The following is an 18,321-nucleotide window of genomic DNA, read 5'->3' on the forward strand; positions in this document are numbered from 1 at the left end:
AGAGTCCTCCAGGACGTTTCAAAGGTTTCTAAATTAATTTAAGAAGTATTTTGTCGTTGTATTCAACCACGACTTTCATGATTAACCTGATTAAAACTGAAGCAGCTTGTGTGCCAAAGTTTTAAACGAAGATCTTGAAGGATCTGTTGAGGAGGTGTCTCAAGAGCAGTTGACCCAGATTGATGTGTTTTGTTTTTACAACAGATGATTTCTTTTCCCACCTACTAACCTCCCATCAGTCCCTTCTCAGTGAGGTACCACCTGTGGTGCTCAGAGTATGTGTCGGGGATCAGGCTCAGCTACTACCACACCGAATGTTAGCTCAGTATCTGTAAGAACAACAGAGTTTTAGTCTTTTTTATCATCTCTAAGGTTGGTTAGCTGAGGTAGCCATCTTGAGTTGGATTAGGTTGCAGATGTTTCATTAAAATCCATCCAGTTGTTTATAAAATATTTTGCTAACAGACAAACAATCACACACATGAGGTTACATCATCGAATCATGCAAAATAATTAGGTGAGATTTTCTAAGCAACCATCAACTGAAATTTGTGAGACAGATTATTAATTTTTGTTATTTTTGGATCTTCAGAAATAAATTGTAACTTCCTCCTGATTTTCTCTAAAGGGACAGAAACCATATCTGGTTCCTGAGTCTGATTGGATCTGCGGTCATATTTCAGCCTCGTGTCGTGGTTTGAGCTCTAACGAGTCAAACTGAGCCCTGGAACGAGTTCCTGTCTGATCCCAGCTGAGCGGGGTGTTTGTGTGGAGGTTTGGGTGTTGATAGAGTGAAGGTGTGAAGATGGAGGGCTGTTAGAACCCCCCTGTTGACCCCCATTATTACTGCATTAACAGGCGTCCGCAGGGATTACAGCAGGAAAACACCAGAGAGGCTCTTCACACACAGTAATGACAGTTATCTGCACCAAAGGGGCTGTTCAGATTCTACTTTCTATCCATCTATGTTTGTTTCAGGTAATCCAATCACAAGTGGTCAGGAGAGTTCACACCTGTATGTCAGAATGTTTCTGTGATGAGATGTCCGTTCTCTGCTCAGAGGACAAACAGGACATCCGCTGGTGTTTCATTCAGACATCGTTAACACGGCTCAGAGCCAGTCCAGATACATTTTACCTAACAGGCATGCTACAGGAGAATAAAAGCACAGAAGATTTCACTCTGTAAGAATCCAGAGGGCGCAGGCAGAGGTTTCCAGCTGTTTCCAGCTGTTTAATCAGGTAAATACGATGAACGTAACTCAGACTGTTCTGTGACTGACAGCACAATATGTTATCTACACAAATCATCGATCATCTATTTCTATTCAGTGTTATTAAAATGAGGGTTTTAATTTGGAGCCAGTAAAAAGTGTTGTGTTAACTCAGTTAATTGGTTAAATTTCCTGCTTGACTCAGCTGGCTGCTGCGTTTCTCCACCTCCGTAAATAAACCAGAGAGAAGGAATCAGTTTGGATCAGTGAGTTCATACAGCTGATTACAGGCCGCCACGTGCCGGGTTCACGGCGCACGGCGGGAAACAACCGCGTGTTCTGGTTGCCTCCTTAACGTTGAGTCGTGTAACATCTCCAGACCCACCCTGGTGTTTCTGCACCTCGCTCGTCTCAGCGTAAACAGGATGAAGGAAATCAGAGATTTGTCTCTTCATGTGAGGCTTTCAGATTATTGGGTTTTTATTAAGATATATAAATATAAAAAAATGTTATAATTTCCTCCAGACTAATTCCAAACATGAACTCTTATTTTGTTGCTCCACATTTAGCCTCAGAGTGACACATCCTGTAAACGAGGAGCCGTTCCTCTCTGTGAGAATTAAAACTATTGTCTCTCTCGAGTTACACGTACGTGTCACTTTGTGATTTATGTGAATTTAAACGAGTCCGGCTCCCTTTGGGTGAAAAAGTCATCGGAACAAGTCTGGCTCAGCACTCGTCCAAAGAAAGTGACGATTCCTGCTGCTTCCCGTTTATTTCTCGCGTGAACATGGGCTTAAACATTATTCTGTGAATGCTGAAGGGAAAGGGTTTAGAACTCGTTCCAAGAGTATAAATCTGAGTTTGTGCAAAAATGTTACAATCCTTTAAATTTCAAGCCAGTACATGTGCACTACATGCATGTTAAAAAGGACATTAACTAAAGAAAATCTGCTTGTTTAGCTGGTAAGGATTCAGGTTGATTTATTGATCTGAACACATCAGAAATCCTTAAACCCAACAGTTTTAGTAGGTAAAAATAAAACAGTATTTATTTATTCAACACACAGTGCTTGCAGGAAGAACTGGAGAGCTTTCAGAGAGTTCATCCGTCAGCGAGGTCAATCCTGACTCGTAACAAACTCCAGCACTAATCTTGTTACCAAACAAACAAACAGCAACAATCACATTATCTCTGCTGCCGCCTCGGGGGAAACAATCAAACATCTTCCACATTTGTACGCGTTTCCACCATGATTAGCTTTAATTCTGATTATTTAACAAAAAGTTTCCTTTCAGAAAAGATCAGGATTAAAACTGTTGGAGGTTCAAGACAAAATGGAGCCAAGATGCTTCCGGGGCAGGAAAAGTACATCAGCCCCCTGAAAGTTATTGAATGATAAAGATTTTCAATTAAATTAAAAAACAAACATCCCTTAAAGGAATGCTTATCGCCCGCCACCTTTTAAAGCTGAGCTTTAAACTCGTTTCCTGTTGAGAAATGACGGCGTTGGAAGCGTTTTGGTCTAATCTTGAAAATAACTTTAATTGACATGAGTTTTGAGGACTCTCAGCTACTACCACCCCAAATTTGAGCTCAACGTCTCTAAAACCGACTGATTTAAAACCATTCTTCTGCTTTTAAAGGTCAGCTGACTGTGGTGGCCATCTTGTCTCGGGTTTTTTAGTTTTCAGGGATTTCTGTCTGCGAATTTCATCCAAATCTGTCCAGTAGTTCCTTAAATATTTTGCTAAGAGTCAAAACATCTCTCAGCCTTTCAGCAGCAGGCAATGAAAAGCAGAAAAACAGCAACAATTATCTCCCTCCAAGAGTAAAAATACAGTTTAGAGAGAAATTATGATCTAAACTGAAGCATTTGTTATATTTATTCACAATCAGAGCTTTTATTTGTCTAAAATCAACTCTAAGGATGCCTCAGTCCTCCCTCTTTGATTTAATAATTTAAAATAAACGGACTTTTCCAGCTGATGAAGATTCAGACAGATGAACGGAGGTCGTAGGAGAGGAGAAACAGAGCGGCTGGAAGGTCGAGACGCAGACGGAGGATGAAGGTGAACGAGAAGAGACGCCATCCAGAAACAAGTGCTTAATGACGACGACGAGTAAAAAATGGAGATGAGAGGAAAGAAACGGCTGAATGACTGAGGCAGAAAGGAAAAAAGACATTTTAGGAGAAAAGGAGGATTAAATGAGAGGAAAAACAAAAAAGAATAAGAAAACCCAAAGAGGTGGAGATAGAGGTGAATCCAGACAGCGTCTCAGACAGATGGATGGAGGTGAATAAAACAGACAAACGGCGGGGAAAAAAAAAGATGATTTGCAATCAGGCCGTGTCTGCAGCACTCCTCCTCCTCCCTCCATTTTGTCACCCTCCTCTGTCTGATGCTGTTCCAACACCTCGGGGCTTCAGCCTCTTATCCGACTCTGCTGCTGCAGCCGAATCCGCCGCCAAGAAGGAAGGCAGCAAAGAAACAAAGAGCAGATCTGTGTCATGCGCCTCAGACAGAGTGGCTGATTTAAAACAAGATGTTCTAAACGAAGAAGACGATTTAAACGTCAAACAGAATTCGTCTTCTGACTGTTGGACTCAGGTGTAACCATCTCTCACCGTCACACAGTTCCTCCTGCAGTCCAAAACCATGTCAGGTCAGGGGTCTGCAACCTGCGGCTCTGGGGCCACATGCGGTCTGTGATCCCTCTGCAGCGGCCCTCCAAAGCTTCGACCAAAACCAGCATGGAAATGAATAATATTTATATTTAACCAACGATGGGAAAACAACAGAAATGCATGATGATCCATTGTGATAAGAATCAGGAGAAACAGCTTCTCTTTGATAAGAACTAATAAATTTAAAGTAAATAAGGATTTCTGCCTGAACGAGAAGAAACTGATCATTTTTACAATGAAATGTCCAACAGCCTGATTTTATCCTAACTCCTACAACATGCTTTATTATTCTAAAGTGGGATACTTAAATTATTTTCTACAGATGCAGCAAAGACTCGCACAGGTGTGCACGGCTCAGTGTTTCGATTTGGTCTAACATGTAAAAACACGATAGTTTTTTATTTGTAGTATTTATAAGACATTGAGCTGTTTTCTTTATTAAAAGCTTTAAGTACATTTTGGGCTCTTCGGTTTGTAAAGTTTGCAGAGGTCCTAAACTGACCTGAGGTCAGAATCTCTCTGCGCTGCGACTGTTAGAGACAACCCAGAGGAAGTCTCCAAAACGTCTCAAAGTTCTCCTGAGGCTCAGAGACCTGCAGTCTGAACATGCTCCAAACATTTATGCAACAAATTTATTCTGAAAACACTTGGGAGCGTCTCGAACTCGTCTCAGTTTAGTTTCGGTCGTTCTGTCATCAGTTTTCTGACAGAAAACATCTGAAGCTACAGCCCTAAAACAATCCATGCTCCAGCAGATTAAATCATGAACGTGGAGGCCGCTGAACTAACGTGCACGGCCAAGAATACAGTTTTGGAAATCGTGCACATTTAAAAACTGGCCTCACAGATTGATGGGTGCTGACACTCAGAGATCAGTGAGACAGCAACTGAAAACTTTTCCAACTTGTCTCCAACAGTCTCAGCTCAGAGGGACAGGAGTCTCTGATGGACAGGTGACCCGTCCCGGTGTAACTCCACCTTTGCATTTTCTGTTTAGCAGCGTTTTAAACGTTTGTTTTATATTAAGATAACTTCTTACTGGCTGCTGCTGAAAGTCTGATCTGTTGGGTGAATCTTTGGGACTTTGCTGCTTCGCCACACGAGTCCTCAGGTTTATCAGACAAACTCATGATGTGAATAAAGTCTTTAAACAGAAATCAGTAATTATTTGATATCTAAATTATTCAGAGTAACTCAGATTATTTAACTGAACCAAACAGGGTTTAAAAGGTCAGAGTTTCTGCTGAAAATCCAAAATAACCAGAGAGGAACTAAAATAAATCAACATTTGTCATATTTATAAAAATAAACTCCCAAATGACAGAAAAAGGAACCATGAAGGAGGCAGATTCTGCTCTCATGTTTGAGGTTTCATCAGTGTCTGAATTATTAATCAGCAGATTAACTGTTTGGAATGATTTCTAATTGGATTTTCTGAGTAAACGTGTTGAATTAAAGCTCCTGTTATAACTGAAAGCAGGTGAGTTCAATATTTGAGAAGCGATTCAGTAACAAAATAAAGTGAGCTGACGCCTGCAGGATGTTTGCGTTGAGTCTGCTGTCGCTGCTAACCGGATCACCGAAGGCTCTGCTTCTTCTGCAGCTGATTCAGATGTTCTGCTGCTGGTGTTGGTTTCTATCTTTAGGCTGCTAAGAGGCGGAGTAAATGAGCTGCGGGAGTCAGAGCTAACGGGCTAACGGTGATTTACAGCTAAGAGTTGTAAACAAGATGAGGAAGAGTCACATGTTCAGGCAGGTGGGCTGCGGATTGTTCCGGTGATCCAACACCAAGACGTTCCACCACCTTACCGACCCTCAGCAGAAACTCTGACCTTTGACCTGTACTTTCAGATGGATTTCATGGCTTTTATTTGTATTTAGAGACCTGTTGGTTGGATCAGTGACTGTCAGTCATTTCAAGGATTTAAAATGTTTAACACATCTAAGAAATCTAAATAAAAAGTTAAAAACATCACCAAAATAAAAGTGTAGGTTATTAAACACAGTCCACACAGGCTCTCTTTGACAACATTCTGATTCATCTTGGATGGTTTTTGGCTCCAATGTTGAGCAACAAACAAACAAAGGTAGACACATTCGATGATTTGATCCAACAAGGGGTGTGGTTGGTTTAAATGTTTACCATAAAATCCATAATTACTCAGAAAGTAACCAAACAGCCTCCACTGCCCCCAAAACCACAGTATATATTCTACCCAATACCTGTAATTCACAGGACTTCACACATTCTGAATCAGGTCTCAGCATAAATTGAAGCTTTTTGTATGTTTTATATCCAGCAAAAACTTCTTTTTTTTGCTGTTTTGTGTGGACACATAAAGAGGGCCGTTAAGAGCAGAATTATTTCTGCTTTTTCCTGTCGAGTCCGGCTGAACTGAAGTGTAAGCAGCCGATCCTGCAGCAGGCTGATTTTAAAAACTATAAGTCAATAATAACAGAAAGTTTCCAACAATGAAATTGGAAGCGTTTATCATTCAGAGCAGCAGTCTGCTGAACGGTTTGTTGGTTGTTTTGGACTCTAAGTTAATCGGTCAACTGGAGAAAAGTCTGAAAAGATCAATAAACCGATTCTCCTCCTGAAGTTTCAAACTTCGCCTGCGACTGTTCGCCCGTTTATCTCCTGCAGATGTTGAGCTGAATCCATCAAAGTTTGACTAAATATTAGAAACATCATCAAACGTCCAGGTGAGTTCAGGTTGCCATGGTGATTTTAGGAGCAACAACACATCTGGCATAAAAGACGTGTAGTTAGTTAGTTAGTTAGTTAGTTAGTCCTGTAGGCTCATAGGGCTGAAGCCACAGAGGACACACCCACCAGAGGACACACCCACCAGAGGACACACCCACCAGAGGACACACCTGTTCTGGGCGTCCCTCGTCAGTCCAGCGTCCTTCTCCTCCCCCGTCCTGGTCTCAGGATGTTTTCAGCTGGTTTACTCGGTGTGTCTGATCCACCTTTTATTTTTGCTTCTTTGTGTCCAAGCTGATGGACTTCTGGTTGTCCACAGGCTGGCAGGGAGGATCTTCTCAGGCCACCTGATGTTCAGGAAGCTGATGATGAGTACGTGGAGCTTGTTGGGGATGTTGGTCACTCACCAAGTTCAGGAGGACTGACCCCACTCTGGGGTTGAAGGTTTCAATCGTGTTAAAGTTACTGTTAAAAACAATAACTTGTAGTTTCCTGCTCTTTAATTTTTAATAAAGGTTACCTGGATGTTTTTTTGTCATTGGGAGTCTGTTGGCTTATTGGTTCATCTTTTTTGTTTTCTCACAATCATTTTAACTTCCTTTTACTTTGAATTAAACATTTTGCCCATTCATTTTTATGGGGACTTTCTCAGATAAACTAATATACCAGTTCTTGTCTGAGGAAGATGTTCCTTTTGCTGTTTGAACAGTTGGAATGTGCACAACTAATTAGCTGACAAAAAGCAAGGGCGATTCAAATATCTTTTCTCATTCGACTCCAGCGTAAGGTGGTTGATGATAAAATGGTTTCTAGCAGACTTCTCAGTCTCTGTCAGGCTGGAAATCAGCCTCTGAAATGGTTTACTGGTCGACCATCGAGAGACAGACAGAACAAAAAGGCCAGAGAGGCAGCCGGCGAACCGGCAGCCGGCGAACCGCCAGACAGCAGCGTGTCAGATTATCTGGAGCATGTGATGTGTGTGTGTGTTTACACCTGACTCACTCATCTCCACCTGAGATCTCCTCCGTCTGCCTCCGTCCTCTTTCACCTCTCCCTCTGAGAGGCTGTGTTCACTAAACGTCTGCCTCTCCACATCAGTGAGTCATTATTCTGCTGATTCATTCATTAAAACCTCAGACGGAGCTACAACCGCACACGTTCACAGCAGAAACCTGCTGCTGAAAACAAACGGCAGACAGAGCAGTCAGAGGAAACTCTTTTACCTTTTCTGTCTGATCTTACAGGCTTTGAGAGGAAAAAATGTTCACATTTTTGTTCTGAAACAGAAAAAAGTCATGAACTGTTTTTTAAAAGGACAGTTATGTTTTTGTCAGAAGCAGTGAATTAATAAAAAATGCTCAATAACTTAAAGCAACATCACAAAATGTTTCAGTTTAAAAGCCCAGCGTTCTTTAAATGAATGCATATCGCCCGCCGCCTTTTAAACTGAAGTCATCTTGTGCTGAGAAAGGATGAGTTTCAGCTGTTTTAGTTAAACCCTAATAATATGCTGTGAGATCTCATTCTACGTTCTGGAGACAACTCTCAGCGACTACCACATCGAACTTTCACTCAGTTCCTGTAAAAGTTATAGCCTTTATAACCAGCTAGTGTTGATTAGCTGTGGAGGCCATCTTGAAGGAGTTCATCCGTTGAAGATGTACATGGAGTGATTAATCTGAGTTTCATTACTGGGTGTTTACTTTTACTGCTTGAAACTGAAAACTGTAAGTCTTGTTGTAAATGCTGGTTGATGTGTGTTCACATTAAGAGTTTTTAAATTAGCCTGTTGGTATTAAGACATCTGTATGTGTAAAACGAGACGTAAGTCCTCGTCTGTTAAACTGTCCTGCTGTGGTGTCCTCCACAAACATTCAGATACATCAGAAGGGTTTGAGATGCCTGAGACACAAAGACCGGTTCAAGACGCCTGCGAGAGCTTCAACATCACAGCAAGCATTTATAAATTAGTATTTGGATTTTAAAACATTGGTATGTAGAAAACGAGTCATGGTTTGTGCAGAGAAACTGCCTCCTGGTGCGGTGTCCTCCCTAAGTGGACTGGAACTGCTTCAGGAAAAACCAGAACCCCATCTCGGTCTTCTGAAGGAGTCTTTTTGCTGCAGTCTGGTTTCCAAGCGTTAATTTTGTGTAAAAAGGAATAAAGCGGGTTTGTGTCACACCACACATGGAGTGTGAATTTTGGAAGTGTCACTGATCAGGAAACATCATCACTTCCTGCTGAGCTTCTCCCTTCATTCCCCATTCAGCGCACGGTCTAGACGAGACTAATTGAGTGTTGATTCAGACTATTAACCATCTGTGCCTCCCCTCCCCCTCCCTCTCCTCCCTCTGTCCTCACCTTTATGTTCTCCGCAGGAGTTTGCAGGACGTGTAGGATGCTGAGTATCTTTCCTCCTCGCCGCCGCTCTCCACCCTGCTCTCCATGACCTGAGAGCGCCACCACAGCAGGAGGAACCTAGCACCAGAACGACAGAGGAAGAGGAGGGCAGAAGGCCAAGGAAAGGAAGGAAGAGACTTTTTTTGTTATTATTTGTTTTCTCTTTCGGAGATGGCAGCGACTGAGGCCAGTGCAGAGCAGGTGGTTCAGGAGGATGGAAAAACTCCGGAAAACAAGCCGACAGAGGCGGAGCAACCGGCCAAAACGGCAAACTCAGAGACTGTCAACAGTGAAGTTGTGGATAAAGATGGCACAGCCGTCAACAGCGAAGTGGTCGATAACAAAGAGACTGTGAACAACGACACAGCTGCGGCGCCGCCAGCGGGCTCTGAGGAGGGAGGAGCAGCAGCAGCAAGTGGGGAGGCGGCACCTCCTCAGAGCTCAGAAAACACCCCCTCCTCTGCTGAGCCCAAGACCTCCTTCCTGGACTCCTTCCTCAACAAGAGCGGCCTGGGGAAGGTGATGGGAGGGAGGAAGAAGAAGGAGCACAGCTCCACCGCAGGAGGAGGAGGAGAGGAGGGTGCCGCCGAAGGAGGCGAGAAGGAGGGAGAGAAGGGAGGCGAGGAAGCTGCAGCAGCTGAAGGAGGAGCAGAGGGAGGTGCAGAAGGAGAGGCAGTGACAGACAAAGCTGCAGAAAATGGAGAGAAGGAGGAGGAGAATAAGGCCAAACCGGCAGAGACGAAATCTACGGTTCGAGATTTGATCAGGAAGCCGGTGGCGAGGATCTTCTCTCATCGCAGCACCGAGAAGAAGGATGGCGCCCCCACAGAACCCGAAAAACCAGTGAAGGTCCGGTCCAAGTCCCTGGACCGTATGGAAGATGCCGAAGCACTTAACACCACCGCAGACTCCACCGTCGAGGAGGGAGGAGCAGCAGCAGCAGCAGCAGGAGGAGGAGCAGAGGAAGAGCAGAGAGCCTCGTCCACCTCAGCAGCCACAAAGCACATGAAGCGCTGGCACTCCTTCAAGAAACTCATGGCCCAAAAGGCTCACAAGAAGACCGGAGGAGCAGAGGATGGGAAGGAGGAAGAAGAAGGAGGCGGTGGAGACTCCTCCACGCTGGACTCCAAGGAGTCTGGCCATAAGAGGTGGAAGCTGAAACGCTCCTGGACCTTCCAGGGCCTGAAGAGGGACCCGTCCGTGGTCGGCATCAGCGGCAAGACCAAGAGCTCAGAGAAGGAGTCCACCGAGAAGACAGAGGAGACAGCAGGAGCAGCTGAGGAGGGAGAGGAGGCCAAGGCTGAGGCAGGAGCCGAGGAGGCCAAGGCGGAGGGAGGAGAGGAGAAGGCAGAGGGAGGAGAGGAGGAGAAAGCCACAACAGCAGGAGGAGGGACGGTGACGCAACACGCCAACGAGATCTGGACCTCCTTCAAGAAGCGCGTCATCCCCAAGAGCAAACGTTCCAACACTGAGTGCGCCCCCACCGCCGAGGAGGACGCCACTGCAGCCGCCGCCACCGCCTCAGGTGAGACGAGAAGCAACCTTTAAACTGACTGCAGAAGTTCTTTTCCCTCGAAGGGAGGAAAATCTGTTCTGTAATTCAGCAGAACAATTCTCTGTCTTAGTTTGGTCCAAAGCAAATCCAGCAGGTCGGCCAACAGAACGTTCCACTTAAGGAGATGATGTCACACTAACTTTACAGCTGTTTACACTTTCCTGAATCTTTACAAACATTTATTACATTCATAATTTTACAATTAAACATTTCATATATCAAAACGTAGGTTTAGTCTTCTGTGTCTCACTGCTGTAGGACTGATGGTTTCCTCTGATGATGATGAGTGACACACACCCAAACTCCCATTGACTTCCATTGTTTGAGCTCTCAAAACTGGAAGTGAACGCTTTTTTAAACTTCTAAAACACCGCAGGAACATAAAAACACATGTGACCATCAGAGACTTTTGCTGTTCTAACCTGAAGTTTCAAAATAAAGCACATAGGTACTTTTCAAAATAAGAATCTGGATCCTTCATGGCTGAAATTGTTACACAAGGAAGACACAAATTCCTCTTGGGCTTTAGAGAAAACCTTTTATGGATGTTGGGATTTCTGCACACGTCTGCACAAGTTTTCTAAATGTCCATCTTGAATTTGTACTGTTAAAGCTGTGGTAGGTGGTAAGTAATCCTCTGACCAACCAACAGACATACTGCACCTTAACACCACATTTAACTGGATAAAGTCCTGATGTCTGACTGAGTTCCTCGTCCTGAAACGTTTAACTAAATCTGACATTTGGAGGGAAAACGTGAGACATGAAGAGATGCTGTTAGGAAGTCAGAGCACGACTGGAAAGACCGGTCCGGGTCTTGACCAGTTATTCCTAAAAGGGTTTTTAAGCAGCAGGATTTTTGTCAGCATCTCAGCTGGACACTATTAAAGATTCAGTTTCTGAAGCCGACAGTCTTCACGCTCGTCTCGTGTCTGCGCCGAAGACCGGAGATAAAGGCTTCCTCTCTCTGGGGGGGCTAATGTAATTCAACATTTTCCCAAATATAATATTCAAGATGTGAAATTCAAATTACGCTCAAGCTCCAGTCAAAATGAAAAGCTAAAATTAGCTCCTGGCTGCATTTAAAAAAAAAAAAAAACTGGAACAAAAATGAGAAACGGTTCAGGCAGAATGGACTACATCTCTTATTAGGGTGTAATTTCTGGAAGTGGGACACTTCATGTGCCAACTTTAACATCCTGGTTTTACAAGAATTTACAAGTAACAAGAAGTTAATTTTAGTAATTATAGATTTTGTGATAACAGACTCCTTCTGGGAGAAACGTGGGATTTGAACGTCTTTCCACTGTTGGAGTACTTTAAGATAAATAAGATATTTAAATATTTCTTTCATCTTTTAAAAGTTAGAGAACAAACTTGTTGCAGGACAGAATCCAGTTAAAGAGGGTTTGGACAGTAAATATCTTACCTGTTGCTGATAGTGCATTGAGTCACCTCAGTTTGAAGAAATAATTTATTTTTGATTCGAATGCAGCCAAACTAAAATTAAAGACCTTGAAGGAATGCATATCACCCGCCGCCTTTCGTGTCAGATTTTAAACTACGATCTTGTAACAGCCATTTTGATCAAATCTCATAAAGAACGCTTTTTTTTGCACAACTCTCAGCTACTACCACACCAAACATCAGTAAAACTAAGTTTTAACCATTTTGTTTCCTAAAGCTGATTAGCTGTGGTGGCCATCTTGAATTGGAATGACTCTTTGTAGATTACTTATAAAAAGATCTGTCCACTGCTTCATGAAATATTTTGCTGACAAACACACAGACACATTATCACCTGCCTTTGCCTTTTGGAAAACAGCAATAACAACTCTTTATAGCCCATCTTTCAAAGATTTTCAAGTGAAACACTAGCAGCAGCTAGCGGTAGCACGTCACTTCCTGCAGAACTATAACGTTTCTGTCAGAAAAACTGAGATGAAATTGAAGGCAGTGTCAAAGTTTAAACATTAGTTACATGAACTGCTTCTGACGTGGTTTCACTTCAGCTGTATTAATGGTAATGCACACATCTTACATCATACAAATTACATCCAGAATGTGTTTCTGTGGGAGACTCAGAACTGACAGAAAACTGGTGAATTTTCCATTGCAGTCTTATTAAACTGTGATTGTTTGCGACCAGTGAGCCACGCGGCCACATTTTTGCATTGACAGTTTCTGAAAATCTCAACCTGTGTCCACTTGTGAAGCTGTTCTAGTCTGTGCACATTCCTTATTTAATCTGCTGGAGTACACTTTGGGGCTGTAGCTCTAGATGTTTTTCCTCAGAGGAGAGCTCCTGCAGGAGTCAAAATATAAGTCTAGAATTACAAAAACTAAATTGAGAAAAGTTTGAGACGCTCGCAGCAACTATTTTGAGAGAAAGTCTGTCCCGCAAATTTTTAAACCTGATTCTATCTAAAGCATCAACATTACAATTTCCTGCAGCTCCCTAAAGGAAACTAAGAATCCCCACAAACATTTCAGACTCCCTCATCAAAGCAAATGACTTCCCTGCTGTAATCCTTATTCATCCTGCAGTATTAGGTCACTTTTCCTCAGCAAGTTGATTAAATTTGATCACAGTGATTATTCCTAATCTTGAATCTGTCTTGATGATTCTGCTCCCCTTCAGGTGAGGAGGCAGCTGCAGACGAAGGCAAAGACGCCAAGTCAGCCAAGGCCAAGCGCACACACTTCGGCCGTGCAGTTTCCCTGAAGAACTTCATCATGAGGAAGGGCAAATCCAGCAGCGTAGACCATGGAGAGGGCACTAAGGAAGGAGAGGAGGGTGCAGAGGCAGGCGAAGCGGTGGAGGAGGGAGGCACTGATGGCGAGGCCGCCGCCGTCGAGGAGACCAACGACAAAGGTGCAGAGGCGGCCGAGGAGACGCCGGCCGAGGAGAGCGGCGCCGAGGCAGCAAAAGAACCGGAGAAGACACCGAGCGAAGCTCCTGTCACCAATGGGGAAAATGGCTGCTCCAATGGCACGGCGGAGGAGAACGCCACCCAGAATCACCAGGAGGAGGAGGAGGAGGAGAAGACGACAGAAAGCAGCCTGGTGAAGAAGAGCAAGGAGGCCGGAGGAGTGAAAGACGAGGCCAACGCCAAGATTATCAACGCCACGGCAGCTGTGAACAGTGGTGAGTTCGAGTGCGCTGACCGGGACTCTGACGAGCCTCAAAACAGCCACAGCAGCAAAGATGGAGATGCTAACAACAAACAACAACAAGCGCTAACAAACAGTAGCAGTAAACAAGGTAAAAGCAGCTGTCTCGAGCTGGAGCTAGAGCTAACCGAGAGCAGGGAGGAGGAGGAGCAGGAGGAGGAGTCTCCACAAAATGGTGGCTGTCATGATGGTGGAGAGGCATGTGACCAGGGAGAGAGGGAGGAGGAGGAGGAGGAGGAAGATGATGATGAGTTGAGCAAGAGGGATCTTCGAGAAGCAGCAGTGGCTATTGTTCAAAATGTGATGTCAGCAGCGACCAACCAGTTAGAGAGGGAGCTGTGCGTCAACAACGGGTTAAACGGTCATTAGATCCTGACGACACCAACATATCTGACATGTTTCACTGGAAAATCACTTTTAAACACTTAAATATGTCAAATGTTAAATAACACAACTCAAAGCACATAGAAGCAGGCACAGGAGGAAAGTTTCTTTTTAAAAACAAAACTCATCTGATGTATTTGCATGTTAAAGGAGACGTTTGATTGGTCAAAGAGCAGAACTGTGAAGTGGTTTTAATGGAAGCAGGAGGAAACAGGCTGAGGCTCTTTAAAAAGATCGAGAAATCAATTAGATCTAAGAAAACTTGGTGGTGCCATCCTGCACCATCAGGTAGCAACAATGTCAGCATTAACAACAAAGGAAGAAGATTCAGAGCGAGCGTAAAGCTTCTTTAGAAACCTTTGTCCATCAGTCATTATTCCAGCTTGTGTTTTCACCTGATAAGTCAGAAAATGGTTTCTGGTCTGGACCATCAGGAACCTTCTGCAGGATTTATTTGAGTTACATTTTGTTAATCTCTGGGTGTGAAGCACATAAAGTTTTGTATTCTGAATATAAAAAACAGAAATTTATGCACTTTTTTGGCATTTTTTTCGAGACGTAACAACAATCTCTTAAACCAATCATTGGAGGAGATACGGATTTATAACTTTCCTGATATTTCTGTCTTCTTGTGAAGGCAGCGATGCAGCAAATTGCTCCTGTTCCTCGGTTTCTTCTCCAGCTCTCAGAAGATTGTACGTAATTCAGACAAACGGTGCTGTTTTGTGAGAACTGGACACTTTTTTTGTTTTCTGGATCGTGGTTTAATTATTCAAGCTGAAAAACACATAAATATACATCAGGTTAGTTTAATTACAGAGATAAAATTGTTTTAAACTGGAAAAAAGCTTTAATTCTACACACTAATATGTTTACAAAATGACTGTGTGATAGTTTAAATGCAGAATAATGTCTTTATTTAAAGCTTTGCAAACTGCACCAGTTAAAAAAACTAAAAATATTGTTTGGTTTGCAGCACAGTTTGAGGTGCATGTCTCTCTTTGTTGATATAGCTTTTGGAAAAAAAAAACAGTTTTTCTAAAAACCTTTGGTGTCGATGAGAGGCTCGACCGATTGTTTCTAAAACAAGTTCTTCTTTCTGGATAATCCGTCCCTGAATCCTCCTGCCTCTCCTCTCTGAATTAATTTCACTGTAAACTATTTCCATTTTGTTAATATTAAAAATATAAGTAGAAATGAAGAAATGAATTAATAAACTGTAAGGAAAAGATTTGTGAAGGTTTACATCTGAGCCATGCTAGCAGTTTCCCTCTGCTTCCAGTCATTATGCTAAGCTAGGCTAACCCTGTGTGCACTCCAGCTTTTTATAATCAACCACAGCTGACTGATCTGCAAAACAAACCCAGCACTGCACTGCGTTGTAAAAATAAAGCAGTTCTCTTTAGAGTTGCTGAATCATTAATGAGAGTTTGATGCAAAAAGCAGAGAGACGGAGAGAAAAGAAGCGTTCATTTGTGGAGAAAATAATTTTAAGTTCATGAACCGAACCAGTGAACAGCAGAGAGGACTCAGGTGGGGAGTGCACAGACAGCAGGAAGCTTATTGCTCCTGAATTGGTTAAAATATAAATCTGACACGTGCAGTGACCTCAGGCCTCAGCAGTCAGTAGAGAGGTCCGACAGGAACACACCAAACCGGCGGTCAGGGTTGTTTCTTGATGGGTGGTCCCCTGAATAAAGCAGTTGTCCCACAGAAACTCCACGCCGTGTTTGTTCCCACCTGCTCAGAGCTGCAGGGCGCTCAGCAGCCGGAGGTGAACCTCCTCTATTATTCATCTCCCCCGCCTCCTCTCCATTCAAGTGCTCCACGAGGCTCGGAGTCCAGCGCCTGGCCCGCTTTGATGCCACACAGGCCGACAGATGCTCCTGTAGTTTCCTGCAGGCCTCTTTGAAGCGCTGACTCCTTTTATTCAATCTGAACTCTGTGATTGGCAGGAAACTGCCCGCGTTGTCAGGACGACTGATGTTTGCACACGAATACACTGCCAAATGTATTTGAACTGGATCAAATCGTTTTAGATAAAAGAAAGCTTTAAGGAGAGCTAAAATCAACTGCATGTTTGCAAAATTAGTTTGTTACATCTGGTTACTTTTTTTTAGATTTTTAGGATTAATTTTTCTCTAATTGAGCCAAATAATGTCAAACATGCAAGGCACCTTTAAATTTAAGCTTCACTTTTATTAGATTGAAAAAGTTCCTGGTTCTTGATGTGTTTTTAGTGAGCGACTCCAGATACAGAGTACCAAACAGGAAATTTATCCCAGACTTTCCTCTAAAATCCTTATTTCTCACAGACATATTTTACAGTCAGTGTTTAAACTCTTCAGACCTCTTCATGCTGGATGATGACCCCGTTACGCTCAATCGGAACGTGGCTGGATCGTAAACCTCCTTCAGCGTGAATCATGATGCTGTTATGATCTCAGTAACAATTGTCTTCCACGTCTCCAAGATGTTCTTTGCACTCACCACATCTGCAGCACGTTCCTACGACAGAACTACCTCGTCCCCCCACGATGGCACCACACCCCAGGCCCCTCCCAGACTCCACTCTGATGCAGCTCACATCGGTGTGATGCTGCGTCCACGGGTTGTCTCCATGAGCCTGTCAGGATCTTCAGGATGTTCCTGTTTATACGGGAGGTTTCAGCCTTGCTGTGGAGGACCCTGAGAGGAACCTCAGACCACCTCAGACCACCCTTCTTCTTTCCTCCTCCTGCAGGTCTGACCTTGATGAGAACAGGTGCTTTGACTCAAAGACAGCTGAGTGAGGCGCTGCATTCATTGGTGGGTGGAGAGTGGACCGGTTGTTGCAGCTGCGATCTTATTGGTTGTAAAGATCGTCGATGTTCTGGTGATTTTTACGTTGTATGGAGGTCATCATCCAGCTTGAACGAGGCTTAAGATTCACTTTAGTTCAGGCAGATTTTTTCAAAGCTTTCTTCCTTCCCTCATCGTCTTCCAAGCATCGACACAAACAAACAGATGAAGTGTCTCTGCTTCTCCTGCGGTTCTTCACTGAAGCTGAAATATTTGTTTTTGTGGGTGCCGTCGTGTATTTTGAGCCAGAGCGTAGAAACATGAGGCTGTAGCCTCCATGCACGCTAACAGGCTGTCAGTCACAGAAACTAAATGTAGCTGCAAAAATAATACCTCAAGGAAATTATTTATATTTTTTAGTCCCATTTGTTTACATGGAGGGGCGGGGCTTAAAGACTGTACCGGAGCCAGCCACTGGGGGGCGCTCATCTGTGGTGGCTTCAACTTCCTGCTTCCAGTTCTCTCTAGTTGTATCTGGATGCTTCCAAGTCGGAGCTGTTTGAGCCGACGCTGCTGTTCTCTCAGGATCAGTTTGTTTTCCTTCAACAAGCAGCAAAAAGCAGCTTCAGTCCTCAAACTAACAGAATAAAGACCATCATCGTCCAGCAGCTGTAACTCGATAACTAGCTGTAGCTCAGCTAGTTAGCTCTGAGAAAAGCTGGTTTAACTCTCATCAATAGAGCTGAGTCCATCAGCGGATTATTGGCTAAAATCAAAGTGTCACAGATTTGCTTCGATAAGCAGGATTAACGAGCCTTCCTTCTCTCCATCATCATGGCTTTTTTTTTCTTTATCGATGGCAAAAACAGCAGAATAACAAAATAATCTTCTTATTTATCAGCTTTATATCTAAACTCTTCCTCTGAGCTCAAAGAGCAGCAAACCTGAGCGTCTTCCTGTCGACTTTTCACTGTTGGCTTTTATGTTTTTATTTTTATTTGTGTGCATCCTTTAACAACAACTAACACGAGAGACCAGCATCTGTACTAAACCACTAAAACACACATTTAAACCCTTTTTTATATGAATGTTTTATTATTATTATTATTCTATTTTAATACATTTTTCAATCTCTTTTGTTATCATTTACCAGACAAAAAGGCGGGAAACGTGTGAGGCCACACAAAGAGGATTAAAACTGCCCAGGATTCGCTGAGCAAGGAGCTCTGAGCCCCACCCCCACCTCCTCCTCCTCCTCCTCCTCCTCCTCCTTCATCCCTCCTCCTTCCTCCCGGTTAAGCGGAGTAATCTCGTGTTAACCGATCACCACGGTGAGAGAGCGAGAGAGTTGGAGAGAAGGATGCAATTCATGTAGATGAGAATTAAAAAAAAATACTCAGAAAGCAATAATTC

The 18,321-nt window shown here is 43.5% G+C and overlaps 1 protein-coding gene across 2 annotated transcripts; it reads left to right on the forward strand.

Annotated features, from left to right (window-relative positions):
* Positions 1-8,991: 8,991 nt before the first annotated feature.
* Positions 8,992-18,301, forward strand: si:ch211-137a8.4 (high mobility group nucleosome-binding domain-containing protein 5). Of its 2 annotated transcripts, none has more exons than XM_037982095.1 (3): positions 8,992-10,539; positions 13,211-13,834; positions 18,062-18,301. In XM_037982095.1, the coding sequence occupies exons 1-3, from the start codon at positions 9,186-9,188 to the stop codon at positions 18,082-18,084; spliced, it is 2,001 nt and encodes a 666-aa protein (XP_037838023.1). In that variant the 5' UTR covers positions 8,992-9,185; the 3' UTR covers positions 18,085-18,301. The 2 variants fall into 2 exon arrangements, with proteins under 2 accessions (XP_037838023.1, XP_017286566.1); XM_017431077.2 differs by having other exon boundaries at positions 13,211-13,717.
* Positions 18,302-18,321: the final 20 nt, after the last annotated feature.

The sequence above is a fragment of the Kryptolebias marmoratus genome, linkage group LG2 (genome assembly GCF_001649575.2).
Source record: "Kryptolebias marmoratus isolate JLee-2015 linkage group LG2, ASM164957v2, whole genome shotgun sequence".
NCBI classification, from domain to species: domain Eukaryota; kingdom Metazoa; phylum Chordata; class Actinopteri; order Cyprinodontiformes; family Rivulidae; genus Kryptolebias; species Kryptolebias marmoratus.